At 35.7% G+C, this 17,857-nt stretch overlaps 1 protein-coding gene across 2 annotated transcripts in view; it reads right to left on the minus strand.

Annotated features, from left to right (window-relative positions):
* Positions 1-17,857, minus strand: part of EMC1 (ER membrane protein complex subunit 1) — an 82,963-nt gene that overhangs the window by 41,624 nt on the left and 23,482 nt on the right. For both annotated transcript variants that reach the window (XM_081759619.1, XM_081759618.1), the window contains exons 4-6: positions 17,450-17,605; positions 14,889-15,216; positions 3,810-4,008 (exon numbers count right to left, since the gene is read on the minus strand). In XM_081759619.1, the coding sequence (XP_081615745.1) occupies positions 3,810-4,008; positions 14,889-15,216; positions 17,450-17,605 (683 nt within the window). The remainder of the gene's footprint in view (positions 1-3,809; positions 4,009-14,888; positions 15,217-17,449; positions 17,606-17,857) is intronic.

The following is a 17,857-nucleotide window of genomic DNA, read 5'->3' on the forward strand; positions in this document are numbered from 1 at the left end:
TAAGAAGAGCTTTTTAAGTTTGTTGACCAATTACTATCTTCTTCATTCCTTCTTTTTTTCTTCCTTGAAAAGAGAGAGAAAAAATATCAATAAAGTTAGAAATCTCAAATCAGAAGCTTAAATGAAAGAAAAAATAGGAGTAATGAGAATTAGCCCACTGAATTGATTAAAGTATGTATAGAGATAAGAAACAAGATTAAAATATTCACGAAGAGTGAATTGGTAGCTCGAAATATTAACTTAATTAGATAAAAACAGCAATCAATTAAGTGCAGCTGTTGTGCATGTTTGTGAAGAGTTACTACAAAGAATGAGCAATATGAACAATATTTCTGTTTGCAGAAAATGAGACATAAGAGGAATAGCATACAAATTAACAAATTATCTATGGATGTATGTCGAGTGAAAATATTGATACAGACATTGTAGACTCAAAATTCCAAACTCAACCCAAAAAGTACACTGTGAAGAAACGCTCACACCAACAGAATACGAAGATATGATACAAGTGCGTCAGTGTGCAAAGTAAAAGAAGATAGTAAAGAAAATTTAACTGGAGTGATAAAATCTACTTTTAGTGCACTCAGAGAGGAAAATATCGAAAACCCTCAAATAAAACGCAGACGCTACGGAAGAGTTCCTATTAAAAGAATAGAAGCCCCGACAGCAAAACAAAGAATTTTAGGGAAATAAGGAATGACGTGGATTAAGTGTAAAGAAAAACAGTTATGCATAACTAAATAGAAGTTAAATTAATGTTCGCGTTTAAACTCTTAAAATCTATGAATCATTGTTCGATTCATGAACAACTATTGTAATTTATCTAGTCTCTTAAGGTCCAAAATTACAACGTATGTGGCTTTCCACAGATATTACACGTACTACTATTTACTAGCTGCAATCACATGTTTCACTTCCTTTATGAGGAGTGCCGATTTCACATCGATATAAAGCCAGGAAACATACACGGTACAACAACAATCCTGGATCATAGGCTAACTCTGTTATGAATCAAAATACGAAAAAATTGACTGACTGAGTTGAACGCCCCTTTTCAGGAGCGAGGCTATGAGACGTGGACCTACTGATTAATGTGGAATCCGAACCATATGAGCTCCCGCCGGGAATCGAACCCAGGTCTCCCACGTCAAAGGCGCGTATGCTAACCACTTAACCACGGAAGAAACTCACGAAAAAATTGAAAGAAAGTTGTTGGAAATATGTGGTTTTCAATTTAAAATGGTGGAATTTTTCCGATTACACCAGCCGTTTCAGCTCCACACTGGTAGCGGAGTGATTACGGTACATGTAACACTTTTTTAAAAATCTTAACGAACTATATCATCTTGTAGATTTCAGTTATAAATAATACTGACCAGTTCTTTTTTACTATCGTTTACAACAAATAAATGAACAAAAAATGCATTCCTATTTTATTCATAATATACTTTTTTTATTTAAAAAATCAGAACATACAAAAACAGAACTAAAGGCTCCTTTGGGACTCCACAAGAAACTTTCGCTTCAGAAAGGGCTCTGCAGTTGAAAAAGTTTGGTAACCTGCTTTACGCGCTACATTTATGCCACCCAATCGATGACTAAAAATAATATATTCCTTTTATTTGGCATTGATTCGACATTCTATTCTTGAGTTACGGTTGCTTTTACATTTTTCACAAATTTTCGGCTGGTAATACAAAAGGAGTCATTTGTGCATTCAAGCTGGTCTATATTTTTTGTCTTATTTTGGTGACATGAATCACTTCCCGAAAGGTTTTGGTGTAATTTCCAGACATTGTATAGGCACGAGAACTAGCTGCCACAGTGTCGCTTGGTACGAGAAGTTGAAAAGTTCCTGGCTTAGTTCCCTTTAAATTGAAGTAGACAAATGAAATTGTTGGCATATAAAAGCCTCATATCTTAATATATAACTGTGTTAAAATCAATTGAAATCTAATTGTAAAACATTGTCATTGTAGGTAGAAGGTGAGATGGAAGAGGCACGAGGAAGTTTGTCGTCAGAGCTGAAGTCTGTTACGAAGCTTTTATGGCTCCAGGGAAAGTTTGCAAGGGAAATTCATATAGAGATGTGCCAAATACTGGGGAAAAAATGTCCTTCATACAGTCGTGTAAAAACCTGAACATCGCGTTTTTTAAGACTGGCCATTTCACGGTCGAAGATAAGCCCCGCAGCTGGCGCCCGTCAACCTCAACAGACCAGCAAACAGAGGATTGCTCAGATACCTGACATCTCCAGGGAGCGAGGTGATTATATTATTACCTCAGTCTTAAACATGCACAAGCTTTCAGTGAGATGAGTGCCGAAACGTTTGAGTACGGATCAAAAGAACGAACGTGTCGAAGCGTCCAAAGCCATCTTAGCTCATTTTGAAAAGACAAATGACTTTTTGGCTAGACAGAGGATGAAACCTGGATCCATATTTATGATCCTGAAACGTAGGAACAGTCAAAGGAATGGCGCCATAGAGATTCCCCGCCCCAAAAATTCCGTACTCAGAAATCGGCCAAAAAAGTCCTGTGTCCGATTTCTGGGACAAAGATGGCATTATAATGGTGGACTACCTACCGAATGGCGCCTCTATCACCGGACAGTATTATGCTAACCTTCTAGACCAGCTGAAAGAAGTAGTTGAGAGGAAACACCCGGAGAAGCTCACAAAAGGGATCATCATATTTCACGATAATGCACCCGTACACAAGTCCAACATTGTGGCTGCGAAATCGGCTCCAATTCACTATTTTTCAACCTCAAAAAGTCGCCGTTTTGAGGACATTTCTAACGTCACACGGGCTGATGAGGGAAAAAGTGTGAAGGACAATCGAAAGATTTTTTGCATGGTCTAGAAAAGTTTCAACAACGCTCTCAGAAGTGCACTGATCTCAAAGGGGAATACGTTGAATAAATATGTAATCTCGACCTCTAACACTTGTTTTTCTTGGCAAAGCCAATAACTTTTCAATACTCCATCGTATTACACTCGAATGTAGCATCCGACCGTTTAGATTGCTCGTAATTTTTATTGAATTCGTCCTTATTATCAGGTGCGCCTCAAATATAAATACTTCACTATTATATCATTCCCACTCATTATATCAAAACTAAGTAATTATAAGCATTACTATCCGCGCAACACTTACTTTACAGTAAGCATTCCACTTCTAAATTAAAATTTCTCGCTGGTATTGAGCAACAGTTAATTCTGGTCGCAATAATAAATGATCAAACGAAGTCTTGGCAAATATAACGAAATTACGATAAATTTTAAATCAAAAAGAATGTTGACTTGAAAATTTTGTCCAACATAACAGTAGCAAAGTCACTAATATCACAGCATACTTTAGCCTTTACTTAGAAACAAAATGCCATTTCGATAATGTATAAATATTTCGAGTGTATTATCTAATGCTATACAACAATGTTTATTATTAAAAAAAAAAAAAAAATCATACAAACATTTTGTATGTAATATCTAGTTCGCACAAGACTATGGAAAAATATATGAAAGGTTTAGTGCGAGGAAAGGACTTACATAGTAAAGTAGGGGAAAACTAAAAATTTTACTGCTATAAATTAATATTATCCGCAAAAATTAACTTTTAAATCGCTAATATTAAGAACATAAATTTTGCTTGAATTCTATACGTTACGTGTTCTTTGTTGATATTTACGTGTAACGTACGGAGCAAATATCATTAAGTTACTAATCTTAGTAGCAAATCTTCACAATGAAATTAATGCATGTATTTCCTACCAAGGTTAATAATTTATTTTGTTAATATTAACTTACCTGGATGTTGTAGCATCAGAATGGCATGATCTTCTGCGGACAGCATAAGACGACATCCAAGACTTTTTTCCTTTCGCGAAGAACACAATCCTACTCCACCGTATTCGATTCTTCCTACTGAACTCGGAAACCTTATCTTCCCAGTTAATTCAGGGACATCTTCTCCACTTTCCAATATAGTTCCTGATATATCTAAAACCTATGTACAATTTAAAAACACAATGTATAAAAAGGCTTTGTAAACAAAAAAAGATTTTCTTATTCTTTAGCATAACTGAAGATTTTTTAAAAATGTGTGTTGAGTGAAGCAAATTAAAGTGTAACTGGATGAATTTTAGTGTGTCAGCTTAAAAATGCGTTGTTAATTCGTCATGTAATAAACAGCCATTTTAATCTACAGGCCTCTACTTCTGTTTTCAGTAGTTCGCTTCTTCTTGTGCACAACGCGTGGTCAACGCCGAAAACTATTGAGCATCCGCAGAGAATAGGACCACGCGCAACTATTAACAACAAGCTATTCATAATGCTACGGGGGAGCTTTCACTCGGGTCGTAAATAACTACATGAATCAATATTTTCTGCAAGTACAGGAGACTATTTAAGAATGCATGATGTCATTAGAAATGTTTTAGTCGGAACATATCGCTTCAAAGTAATAGAAACTTACGTTTTTGACTTATGAATTATAAAAATTTCACTGTAATTTTATAATTAGACTTATAAACATGCGTACAGTGAAACCCCTCTGAACAACCACCTCTCATTGCAACCGATTTTTCCTGGAATTGATCCTATTCATGCTGCCCATCGTTCTTCTCGATGGACAACCATTGATTTTTGTCAGAAAATACTATTTTACCCCCTTAAGACGACAAACAAGTGTTTTGTGAGTTGAAATACTTGTAGTGTTAGCAAACAGTGAAGTAATGTTAATGACTTGGAATAAAACTCATCAAAAACTGACAGTAAACTTGTAGTGACTTTTCTTTCCCAATTGTGTTCTTTTTTGAGCCTTAAGATCTTTTATTAATAAATTAATAACTGCAAAATATATATGGCGACAGAGTGGCCATATTGGAATCCAAGGGGGGCCTTATAGATCATACCAAAATCATGTGAGCAATTTTTTGTATAAAGAAACGGACCACCCCAAACATGGAACTGAAATCAAACAGAGGGTACCTTTCAATGCACATGGGACCAGAGCACACTATAGCTTGGCCACCATATTGATGACGTCATTGTAAGTCAATGCCCAAATTCTATTTCCGCTAGGAGGGCAGGGCTTCCAAAAATAATGTATTACTATACTAGTTACCTTTCCAAATGTTTTTCGTCTTTATTTGTGAGAGTACTTTCGCTTGCCACTTCGCAACGTAAGTTCTCAAAATCCAACATCTTGGGCTACATAAAATGATCTAGCTCCCTCAGTTTTTGAGATATAGAAATAATATACGTACCGTTTGAAAGGTAAGATTCTACTCAATAGCGTATACTTCAAGACGCCTTTCCATATCTCTCACAGTTTCGTAGTAATCTGCTATGAAACGAATATAACGAAACTATGAAAGTTCTTTCTTTCTTTCTTTTTTCTTTTTTTTTTTTTTTTTTACAATAATATTTGCTATATTTAAAAATGTCGACAAAATAAAGGAACGGTATTAACTCAAATCACTTGAAACATGCATTATCTTTAATTTGGCACGAGAATGAAGTTTGTATCTCAGTTTTGTGATGAGATATTACCATATAAGCATAAATGGTTGGCATATTAGAATCCAACATGGCGGCCTTATCGACCACATCCGTCATGTGATTGACTTTTTTGTTTTAAAAAAAAAACTACCTAGAACACGAATCTGAAGTCAAACAGAGGGAACCTTTTAGTGCACACGGGAGCGTAGCAGGCGCCACGACTAACAGGCTAATCTTGTGGAAAGGGAAAACCATTTGTGGATACGCATTTACAACGAAAGTTCTTTGGGTTGTTTTTTTGAACAATATGTTCTTGTAAAAATACTGGAATTCCACTTCTCCATTTGTTAGAACCTTGAATTCGCCTTCTGAGGAGTGGATCTTGTATCACTCGCGAAATAACGTTTCTATTCATCATCATCTCGGTAATGTGTAACTTTTAGCTAATCAACAAGCACGGAAACAAATTAATATTACTCCACTACAGTAAAATATTCAAATATTGTATTTAAGGGAAACAGATGCATAACTAACGTACTCAGAATTTCCTTTGATCACATTTATTTTACGATTAATTTATACAACAATTACATGAATGGATGGATAGATTTGAGGAGGTTCTTTCTTAGCATGTGATCTTTCTGGTCACGAAGCTGAGTCATGTTCTTTCTCGCCCCCTGGTCCTGGGTTTGATTCCATGTGGTGGAACTTTCCTCGACTTGTTTATGTTCGGGACAAGCTGTTCGGAAAACTTTCTTTGACATTTACCAAAATTTAGTTTCAATAACTAGACTGTATAATGTCACCTATTTGGCTTGATGGAACTTCGAACAACCAAGCCTTCCAGTGGCTACACTATTATTTTACTGATCTATGAGGATATTTCCAAATTATAACAACCGTGTAGTAGCATATTTTCAAGTTTCCTACTTCCAGGCCACCATAGTTATACTACTAGAGGTATGCAATAGACACAGTTCGTAAACTTATTCCCTACCATCTTTCGTCTGTGGAAAATATCGACATTTTAACTTGGTGGTCACAAAGCATTTTAACTTGATGGCCAATCCTTCTATGCATATTCATTTGGATCTACCTTTCTTTCACAGAATTTTCTCTTATTTCTCTCGAGTAATCATATGCATTGCTTCCCGAATGAAATACTGCTGAAAGCTACAGGAATGAATTCCTGTATAAATTTTAAGATCGCCTTCTCTATCATTATGGTCAAACCTTTGAATAACGGACACATGGGCAGTGATGAAAATTTTCCGATTCATAAAAACATACTCCACTTATTCCTACATCGTTGTTTAGTTGTGATGTGAGGTGGAAACTTTTCTTCTATATTTTTCCGGAAAATTTTCCGTTCTAACCAAATTGTTAAAAAGTGAAAGATCGTTTAAGAAATCTGAGAATTTTCATGGCTCAAACAATTTTCAGTACTATGTAGGAACCATTGAAACAATTTTTCATGAATCGAAATATTTTCTGTTTTCTATGGAAAAATTGAAAAACTTTTTATGAGTCGAAAAACTTTCATTTTGAAGCAAAAAGTGTAACAACTTTTTGTGAATCGGTAAGTTTTATACCTCTGTAGAAACAAGTGAAAGAAATTTTCATGGATCGGAAAATTTTCATTGCGATGTCGAAACAAGTGGAAAAACTTTCATAAGCCTGACAGTTTTGGATATTATGTATAGTGATGTTAGGTGGAAAATTTTCCAATATAATTAACTTCACATTGAGATATAAAATTCGATTCATGTAGAGGACAATTAGACAGCAACCAATTATAATTTTCCAATTAGCTTTTGGGAACCAGAAAATTTTCTAATATTTCAAGTTGGGAAGTAAAAATTTAGACAGTGTTTCTCTCTCTCTCTCTCTCTGTGTGTGTGTGTGTGTGTGTGTGAAGTGCAGAGAACATACATTGAGTTCATAGAGAACAAATATCCCATTCCAATATTTAAAATTTAACAAGAAATCGAAAACAAACCTTTGTGGATTTATCAATTATTTTAAAAACAAAAAAAAATCCACTATTTCTTCACATATAGGCTGCCTATGTAATGAAATAACTACATAAAACTTCCATATGAAGATTATTTTTGTAACAGAAAATAAGGAGAAATGCTTTGATTTTATTGTGCTTAACACTCGCAAATCATAATTTCAATATTGGAATTTTGTATAATCAACATTTTAGAGCAGATATTTGTATAGTAAAACTACCATTATGATGTATTGGAAATAATGACGATTCGATAGAATAAGTACATACATATATAAAAAAGAAATATATATATATATATATATATATATATATATATATATATATATATTATTTTGTAAATTAAAATGAAATTACTTGTTGCTTTTAGAACGCAGCGCTAATAGTGTAGCTTTTTACGTTTCTTTTATTATTTTATTGGAAGAACAACTACACAAATCAACTTACTTATTAGTTATATTTCACTTTCTCTTCTGAATGAATATATGAATAAATAAATGTTTATTTCCAGAAAATGGTCAGTATTTGTTTCCATGAGTTACTTAAACTCGAATTTTGGATCGTCAAAAATTTACAGTAGGCACTTTATATTATCTATAGTTATTTATAAATGTTGCAGTATGTAAATCTAGAAAAGTAGTAAAGCTATGAGAAAACTTCGTCTTACGCGTATTAAACTGACGAAATATAATTTTTTGAGATCAAAGATGGATTCTGAGGGAAGAACGCATTCAAGTTTTTGAAACATTTTTGAAGAAATGAAGAATCGTTAGATTTTTACTTCATGAAATTTTTAAGACAATATTTATTACCAATAAATTTTACGGCTAACCAACGATGTACGAATAAGTGAAGCATGTTTTTATGAATTGGAAAATATTCATCACTTTTAATAAATTTAAATTTTAAATAATAGAATGGGGTATTTGTACTCTACAAACTCAATGTATGTTCTCGGCACTTTACAGAGAGAGAGAGAGAGAGAGTTGAATTGAGTTGATTTTGAGTTTAACGCCCCTTTCAGCAGCGAGGGTATATGAGACGGGACCAACTGTTTAACGTGGAATCCGAACTACATGTGCTCCCGCCGAGAATATCCAAAATTGTCCGGCTTATGAAAAGTTTTTCCCACTTGTTTCTACATTGTAATGAAAATTTTCCAATCTATGAATATTCTTTTCACTTGTTTCTACAGAGCAATAAAACTTTCCGATTCACAAAAAGTTGTTACACTTTTTGCTTCAAAATTATAAAAATTTTCCGACATAAATAGTTCTTCAATTTTTCCATAGAAGACAGAAAATATTTCGATTCATGAAAAGTTGTTTCGCTTGTTTCTACATAGTACTGAAAACTGTCTGAACAATGAATATTTTCAGATTCTTTAAACGATCTTTCACTTTTAACATTTCTATACACGAATTCAATCAATTTTATGACTACTGAGGAATTGTTACTTGATTACTGATAGTTTTTTTTTAGAACGGAAAATTTTCCACCTCACATCACTACACATGGGTTACAATTATTTGTCCTTTTCAGAGTTATACAAATTTCGATTACTCGCAGCTCATGCGGTAGTTGTATTATATTATATTATACAGCATGTAGCTTAATTAATGTAACAAATGTCGGAAGGTGATTCCTGACATCTACATAAGCAAAACAAAAAAAAAAAAAAGGTTCTATGAACATATACATAGCATACTGGCAGAGTTAGCGGGGACTGAAAGCGTGGGAACATTAAGTTCGATGCCGTAGATATCGAAAACCAATGACTTTAGAAAATCAATGACTGACGTTATTTATACCACCACGAACAGGCCGACAAGCTACTCAATGTACAGTAGTGAATATGGCAATGGGCATGAAGCAGCACGACGTTATTAGGAGCGTTTTCCTAAAGACGCCAACCATCATACAAGATGTCTGCAGCAATTTATTGAATCTGGTCGATCCTGTCATGTACGAACACTTGTGATGGATGAACGTGTGTTAGAAGCTGTAGACAATGAGCCAGGTATGAGCACGAGGGAAGTCACCCGTGAAAATTACGTGTCTGTGTTGCGTGCATTACATAAAAATGACTTATACCCATACCACCTGCAAAGGGTACAAGGACAGACAAAAGCGGATTTCCAACCACGTGAAGCATTCTGCTAATGAATCATGCAACAGACAACTACCATCATGCAGTTTCAGGTATCAGGGTGTGGTCACGTTTGGAAGGGAGATATCGTCAACATGGATAACAACACATTTGAGCAGATGCACAACCCCATGGTACAGCTGTTAATCATGAACACCAATTTGTACTCAATATATGGTGTGGTATTGTCCATGACCAACTGATCGGGCCATACATGCTACCCTGAAGACTGATTGTAGCACAATACGTGTCCTTTCTGCACGATACACTGCCCGAATTACTGGAAAATGTTCTAGAGATTCGCCGCAACATGGGGTACATGCATAATGGGGTTCCCGTGAAATTCAGTATGAATGTTAGCTAGTAGTTCAGCAACAACTTCTCACAACGTTGGATCAGTCGTGGTAGTCCAATGCATTGACCTACTCGGTCTCCGGACCTGAATCCACTGTATTCTTATCTGTGGGGACACACAAAAGTGTGGTGTATTCTACTTCTGTCAACGATGTCAATGACTTGAAACGGAGTATCCATAACGTCTGTCCAACTGTTCGACATAACCCAGATATCTTCGATCAGGTTTATTAATCCATGATCCGGCGTTGTCATGCATACATTGCTATCCATGGCGGACAATTTGAACATCTCCTGTTATGTGCCCGACGAACTTTTGTCTCTTCGTGGCGACATCTACCGCTTCTAACTTATTGTTCCCAGGTTTTCGGCCCTCGCTAACTCTGATAATATGTCCAATATACTGTATGTCCATTGGACCTTTTTTGATCGGGATAGATCACCTCATCTCCGAAGTTTGTTACATTAAGTTACACTCTATATTTTATTTATTTATATCTATATCTATCTATCTATCTATATATATATATATATATATATATACAGGGGTTGGACAAAAAATCTAAAACGTTTGCGAACATGTGAAAATCATACCTAGTATGGTGTGGGGCATCCTTTTGCGTCGGAAACAGCTTGAATCCGACGTGAAATGGAAGTATACAGTTCCTGAATCGTGGTGTGTGGAATTTTGTACCATTGTTCCTCCAAAACATGCTCCAGTTCCTTTAGGGAAGCTGGTGGAGGGTAATGAAATCTAACACGCCTTTCCAACTCAGACCACAATGGCTCAATGTTCAGATCTGGTGATTCTGGGACCCAGGGGAGGTGTGATAGCTCCTGGTCATGCTCCTCAAACCATGATTTCACCGTTTTTGCAGCGTGACAGGGTGGCAAATCATCTTGGTAGATGCCATCACTATCAGGGAACAATATTTTGGCCATGGGTAGAACCTGGTCCCCCAAAATGGATTCATACACCTTAGCATTCATCACTCCATGCAGGGCTATGATGGAACCTGCAGAAAACCACGATATCACTGCCCATACTGTAACAGAACCACCCCCATGCTTTACAGTTGGGAGCAGACAGTCTGTATCATAGGCCTGCGACGGTGTTCTCCATACGTAAACACGACCGGTTGTTGGAAACAAGGTGAAGGTCGATTCACCAGACCACATTTCGTGTTTCCACTGCTCATTTGTCCACGCCTTGTGGTCCTTGCACCACTGGATACGCCTCTTCGCATTTACTGCTGTGACCAAGGGTTTGGCGATAGTGGTCCTGCGATAAATATTTATTTTATGAAGTTGCCGTCGCACTATTTTCGATGAAACCGTATTCTGTAGGGCGGAATTGAGTTCAGACGTAATTTTCATTGCGGCGGTCTTCTTTTTAACTGCTACAATCCGTTTTAATGCCCTCCGGTCCCTATCTGACAGGATTGTCTTTCGACCACTGTTGTGCTTTGCAGACGTCGTTTGCCCATGAATTGTGTATACCCTCGTGACATTGGACACAGTGCCTTTCGATATCCCCACAATGTTCGCCACTATTGCCACTGAAGCTCCAACCAGACGGGCACCAACGATCATGCCTCTTTGGAAGTGTGTCAGGTCGCCCATTTTAAAGCACCACTTTCACACCACGACACTCACAGGTGAACGGGTTACTGCTGACGGAAGCGGAAGGTCCACATGACACATTGAAAACAAAAAACAATCGGCAACACGTGTTGTACAGTGGAGGGCCAAACTTACGTGTCCTGTATGAAGTGTTTTTAGATTTTTTGTCTATCTCCTGTATACATATGTATATACATGTGTGTGTGTGTATGTGGACGGAGGGGGGGAATCAGGTAGCAAGATGCGTGAAGAGGCAAGTTATTGGTAGTGTATTATTCTAGCCGCAACAACAGATAATCCACTCTCATACAAAAAGTGAAAAAGAGATTCGGGAAATGTTAACCTATATTATATTCATTCCGTATGTTCATGTTCGAGTATTAAAAGAAAGAAAAAAAAGAACTTTCCCGCACAGGTGAGGGAAAATATTTCTCGCTGCAATTTTATAGTAAAATATCTTGAAGTAAAAGGGAAGATACAAGCCCTAAGGAAAAGATAAGTGAATCTATCAAGGTAGGGAAAATATTCCGCATACAATAATTGGCCATACAGCTGGTTCTTTACGACTATTTTCATTCATTGAAGGCTTTCTAGAGTTCCACCAGAAAGAAATTTACCATGGAGAAAGGGACTTTAAATAGGTTAAACTAGCTTGCAACTGTTCTGTCTACTGGTTCACCTATGAAAAAGACATTTGGTAGGGAAGGGATTTCAGATTTATTGTATTGTACCAAAGATTTATTTTCGAATTGCGAAAAGCATTTTCTGTGCTTAACACGTACGAACGAAGAGTAATTCCTGTCTGCGTCCATATGTGAGCAAGTCCGTCAAAAAGAGAGTTCTGTCTCGTAATAATACATATATTTTTGGCGGGTCAAAAAATGAACGTATTAGGAACGTTTCACTAATCTTTCAGTTACAGAGCTTCAGAGTTTAGTTTTGTAAGATTTCTGATGCTCATAATTCCGAAAATAAGCCATTCAGGACTAAGATTAATTGTTTGTTTCCATGTACAGATTCACACCTATCAAAAACAGAGGTTGGAATTTAAAATCTTATATTATATATATATATATATATATATATATATATATATATATATATATATATATATATATATACTCCATATGCATTGTTACAAGCGATTAGATATGGACTCATCACTACAACAAAAAGAGCTTCGACTAAACGGAAACATGCAAATTTCACGCCGCACTAGAAGTTTAGTACAGCACTATCTGTGGTAAGGATATAGTATGGGTATTCGGAACCACAATACTATTACTTGTGGTGGACAAACACCGTGTGCGTGGGTTTTCTCGGGGTTCTTCCGTTTCCTCCCACTTTCTTCATTCCACCATTTCATTCATTTATCATCATCACCGTCTCCTTTAGCCTAACCGGCATAAACGTGGGACGTAAAACTCAAAGATTTCATTTTTTTCACAAGACTATTACGTGCTTGGATTTTCTGAAACTTTCAAACTGTACTGTAAATACTATAACCACGCTACTTTCTGATGAAGTTCGAAATCCCATATACAAGAGATGCACACTGTTGTTCACGAAAGGTATTAACCTTCAACATGATAACGCGATACTACATGCGGCAGCAAATCTTGGAGCAGTTATGGCCAATTGTAGTCCTGACTTGGCTGGGTCTTTTCACTTTGACCCTGTGAAGAAGCATCTCGGAGAACAACTCTACATGACTGACGACGGGTAATTCAGATAATTCTCCAATTCACTAGGAACCACAAAACAGAATTCTGTTTCCGGTATACAAAATCTCGAAGTCAGAGCGTAAAAATAGGTCTCCATAAAAGGAGACTACTAAAATGTAATATACATTATTTCATTTTTTTCCCTTTAGAGTTGTTACTAAACTAGACGTCAAAGCACTTACTGAACGTAACTCCTTTATAACTGAAGTTCAACCTGAATATGCTTGGGAATGTGCTTTCTTAAGTGGAATAAAATAACATAGGAAGGCTTAACAGAATTCTAAAGATTCGTTTTAAGAACGGTTAGCTAAAGAAGTAGATCATTGATAGTATGAAAGTTTAAGAGACCCGTTTGGTAGAAAAGACATGTCACTCTTATGTCACTCTAGCCAATCAAAATATATGAAGTAAATATCAAGAAACAAATGTACTTCTTCTGGTTCAATCTGTGTCACTTTACGTTGCTAAATAAATGGGAATGAAAAAACGTGGAAAATATGTATATATATACATATATACATACATATATATTGAGTACATTCTCAAATTTCTCATATAATATGGTTATATAGTTTTGCGCGTATATACTTGCTCCAAATGTTGAACAGAATTTCGAACAATTAAGCATACAACGTATATAAAAACGTTAGTATTATGTAACTTCATATCTGAAAGTTAACACAAGCATCAATAAAATATAAAGATTACATGCTTGTATCGAATCCTCTAAAATTTCTCCCAGTAAATTACAAGTTAAAGTTTTCAAGGTGTATCAATTACAAGGACAAATCATGAAGAATGTAATCGTTTCCACTAACGGAGACAACTGCAATAATTATCTATCTATCCATCTATATAGTTCAGATGCTTACATGTGATAGTGTCGCCAGGTTGTACATAGATGGATTTTTGTAGGGAAGGCAAAACTAATGGGACAGATAAGTCATCTCAATGATAAACAGGTTAGCGTACAAGGGGAGTCATGTGATTGTTAGGGAGTGACCTTGATTTAAAGATGACTGATATTTTCAAATGTGAAATTGTTCATGATCAAGGCAAATTGGGCAATTTGAATCAGGAATTATGTTCTGAGTTTCGAAAGTTCGGGGCATGTGTTTAGGACTTCATCAAGGGTAATGAAACTGTGGGTAAGTAGGAGTTATTTCTTGTTAATTTCTCCATTAATTTTTATTTTTCAATCGTTCTTCGCTATATTCTGTATTTTCCTCTTCATATAGAATTCATTCTACAATGCTACCTGTTCCTTAGTTTTCTCTTCCTTCACTATACCACATTTACTTACAGTCCAGTAACACAATCAGGTGCCAATATGATCATATTCCAACATCACATATATCATCACCCCTCCTTTCTCTGTTCTTTAACTTTTCTTTTCTTTTTGCTTCTTTCTCATCCTATTTCACAAAGTGTTTAAGCAAAAGTTTATAATGTACCTTATAAAACAATAATTCCCTAAGTTTCTACAAACTAGATATATAGTTCAAGCAAATATGACCTACCTCTTCAGTTTGCCTTACTTTGATGAGGTAATTCCTACCCTGCACCACCACTATCAAATTCACATTATGTGGAACCTCAGAATGCACAACTATTCTATTTTCCTCCATCAACAGAACCTGATCTTTATCGTCCTGCGTTCGTAATCTCAAAAGAGGCACTGGGCTGACAACTTCTCTCAGTTCCACAGGAACAGAAAGTTTTTTCCCACCGAGTACTGAAGATAATAAATCACTCTTGACTTGTGAGGCACTGTTCGTTATGTTCAAAGAAAATACCATTTCCGCTAATGGATCTACACACACTACATACTCAGGAATTATAACACAACTGAAATTACAGAAGAAAAATGTATATACTATTTTTACAACATTTATCGTGTTATTTTTAATTTTTTTTATTATTACTTATGTTTTTAATTTTGGTATACTTCCATCATACAAAATACATAGATACATAAAGAAACATGAATAAATAGATAAGAAAAGTGAACTTTGGTTTTGCGTTGACTGATTATTATTGTTGTTATATCATTTAAAGTCTTTTTTAGGAAGTATGTTACACAGACGTAGATCCATCATGCCTATAGTCCGGATCTTGCGCCCTGCGACTTTTGGCTCTCCCTCAAACTTAAGAATTATCTTAAGTGCCAACGTTATACTTGTGACGCGGAGCTGGAAGCAGGAGTTCTGCAATGCTGTCGCCAGTAGTCACCATAATTCTTCGCCGACGGCATGAAAAACCTTGTTTCGCGTTGGCGCAAGTGTGTTGCCCGTAATGGGGACTATGCTGAAAAATGATGCCACTATTTGTAGCTGACATTGCAAGCTCTCCACTGATCCTGTATCGGTGCTATCTGTCGAATACAAATAAAGGTATCACCTTAGAGGCATTACTATCATACTTGTAATTGCAAATAAATGATTGTAAGCTATACAGAGAAATATCATGTCTCTCCAAGACGCGACTGCTCTACAGGAAGACATAAATTACCTTATAGACTAGTGTAAAATGTGGCACTTGAAACTTAACAGTAAGAAATGACAGTATTAAATTACTCTGAAAAACTCTCCTGTTCCCTCCAAATACCATATTAACGATCCCCCTGTAACACATTCTGCTAGTCATAATGATCTTGGTGTCATCTTTGAATCGAAACTCTCATTCTCTGACCACATCTCCTCAATAGTTAAGAAATCGATGTGTATGTTGGGGTTTCTTTACCGATTCACTGAACTACACACTGTGGCATCATTAGCAACATTCTATAAAACTCTAATAGAGTCCAAGATCGAATACTGATCTCCCATATGGGCCTTGGCCACACTTACACATCTCTCTAGACTCGATTCTATTCTTAATTTCTTTATTGCAATAGAATGCTTTCGTGTTCCCGCACTTCGAATATTAGCTAAGAAAGAATTCATGCGACAAGTTGATTTTCAGACTCCTGGAGTACGCAGAAATAACTCTGACCTGAAATTTCTTCATAAAATAGTTAATGGAAATTTACGATTGGAAACATTACTTCAGAAACTATCCTTACGTGTCCCTTCCCGCATAACATGAAATGCCCACCCATTCCATCTTGCCCACCCTAGATTGGCAATTACACGGAGGTCTCTTTTCTACAGGATACCGAACTGTTATAATCATCTAACAACAGATGTGGACATTTTTTTCGAGCTACTCGGTGTCTGAAATAGCATTAAATGAATTTTGGCGAAATAACATTATTTTTACACTCTTTGTTGACTTTTTCTTCTGTTTTTGCTGAGACGACTAGAAGACATGTGTTACTGAAACAATGTTGAAGGAAAAGTTGGAAAGAAGGGTGGATATTCAAGGTAGGAAAAAAATACAGGGAAGAATATCAAGGAAAGAATGAAAATGTCCAAGCTGGATGTCCAAAATGTCCAAAGAACCACGAAGGGAAACCAATAAAGGCAAGGGGAGTATATTATAGAAACAAATGTGACTAGATATAGGAATTAGATGAAGATGAAAATGTGAGAAATGTATCAGGAAGAGAATAGAGACATGTTACAAGGGGAGAAACATATTCTCCAGGCAATGCAGAGAAAAACTACGAAAACTAAATATTTTAAAAACATTTTCTAGATATATGTCACACATGAACATGAGTAAGAAAAAAAGAAGAAAAAGGTGAAACTTCACTCATGATGATTGATAACAGACAGCCAACCGGAAATGGCCTCAATAAAAAGCAAGAGCGCAACCGGACACGTATCACAAAATATTTTATTATTATTATTTTATATTATTCATTGACCCGCAACTATTTTCTTCCGTCAACGATCATATTAAGTCAGTAAATGTTGTCATTGATTTCTACTTCACTGTGACGAAAAAGAAAACATTTGTGCCTTTTCTCTATTTCCAAGTTCACTTTATGTCTCTTATATACATGTATGCAGTTTATTTACTTCCTTGTCTCTAAAAACTAAAAATTAACAATTATATTTTATAAATCAAAGCTTTCAGGAAAGAATGGAAAAAAATATTCTTGTTATATACAAATATTTTCAGAAACATCACTTACCTTATATCTCCTGATAACCAAGCACCTTGAATTTTTCTGACATCTAACTGAGCACCAGTTTTTAATGCATAACTTACTACTTCTATATGAGATCTCCTGATTACAGCAGTATGATACAGTGTTTCTCCAAGAATAAACCATCTATCTGCTACATACCTACATTAATAATAAAATAATAATGACAATTTATGCATTAAAAATATTCGTAGAACAACTTGAATTATCCTATTATAAGCTCTTATAAACATACAGTAGTACATGTATTTTTATAACATGCTATCTGAAAACAATCTCTTTTTATGTTTAGAAGAGTAACAGAACTTGATCCTGCTTGTATTTGTTTTAGTACTATGTGGCAGAAAAGTCCGTATACTTTTCAATCAGACTCAAATCTCCTTACTACGAACG

Source organism: Thermobia domestica, chromosome 5 (genome assembly GCF_964235325.1).
Source record: "Thermobia domestica chromosome 5, izTheDome1.hap1.1, whole genome shotgun sequence".
NCBI lineage: Eukaryota > Metazoa > Arthropoda > Insecta > Zygentoma > Lepismatidae > Thermobia > Thermobia domestica.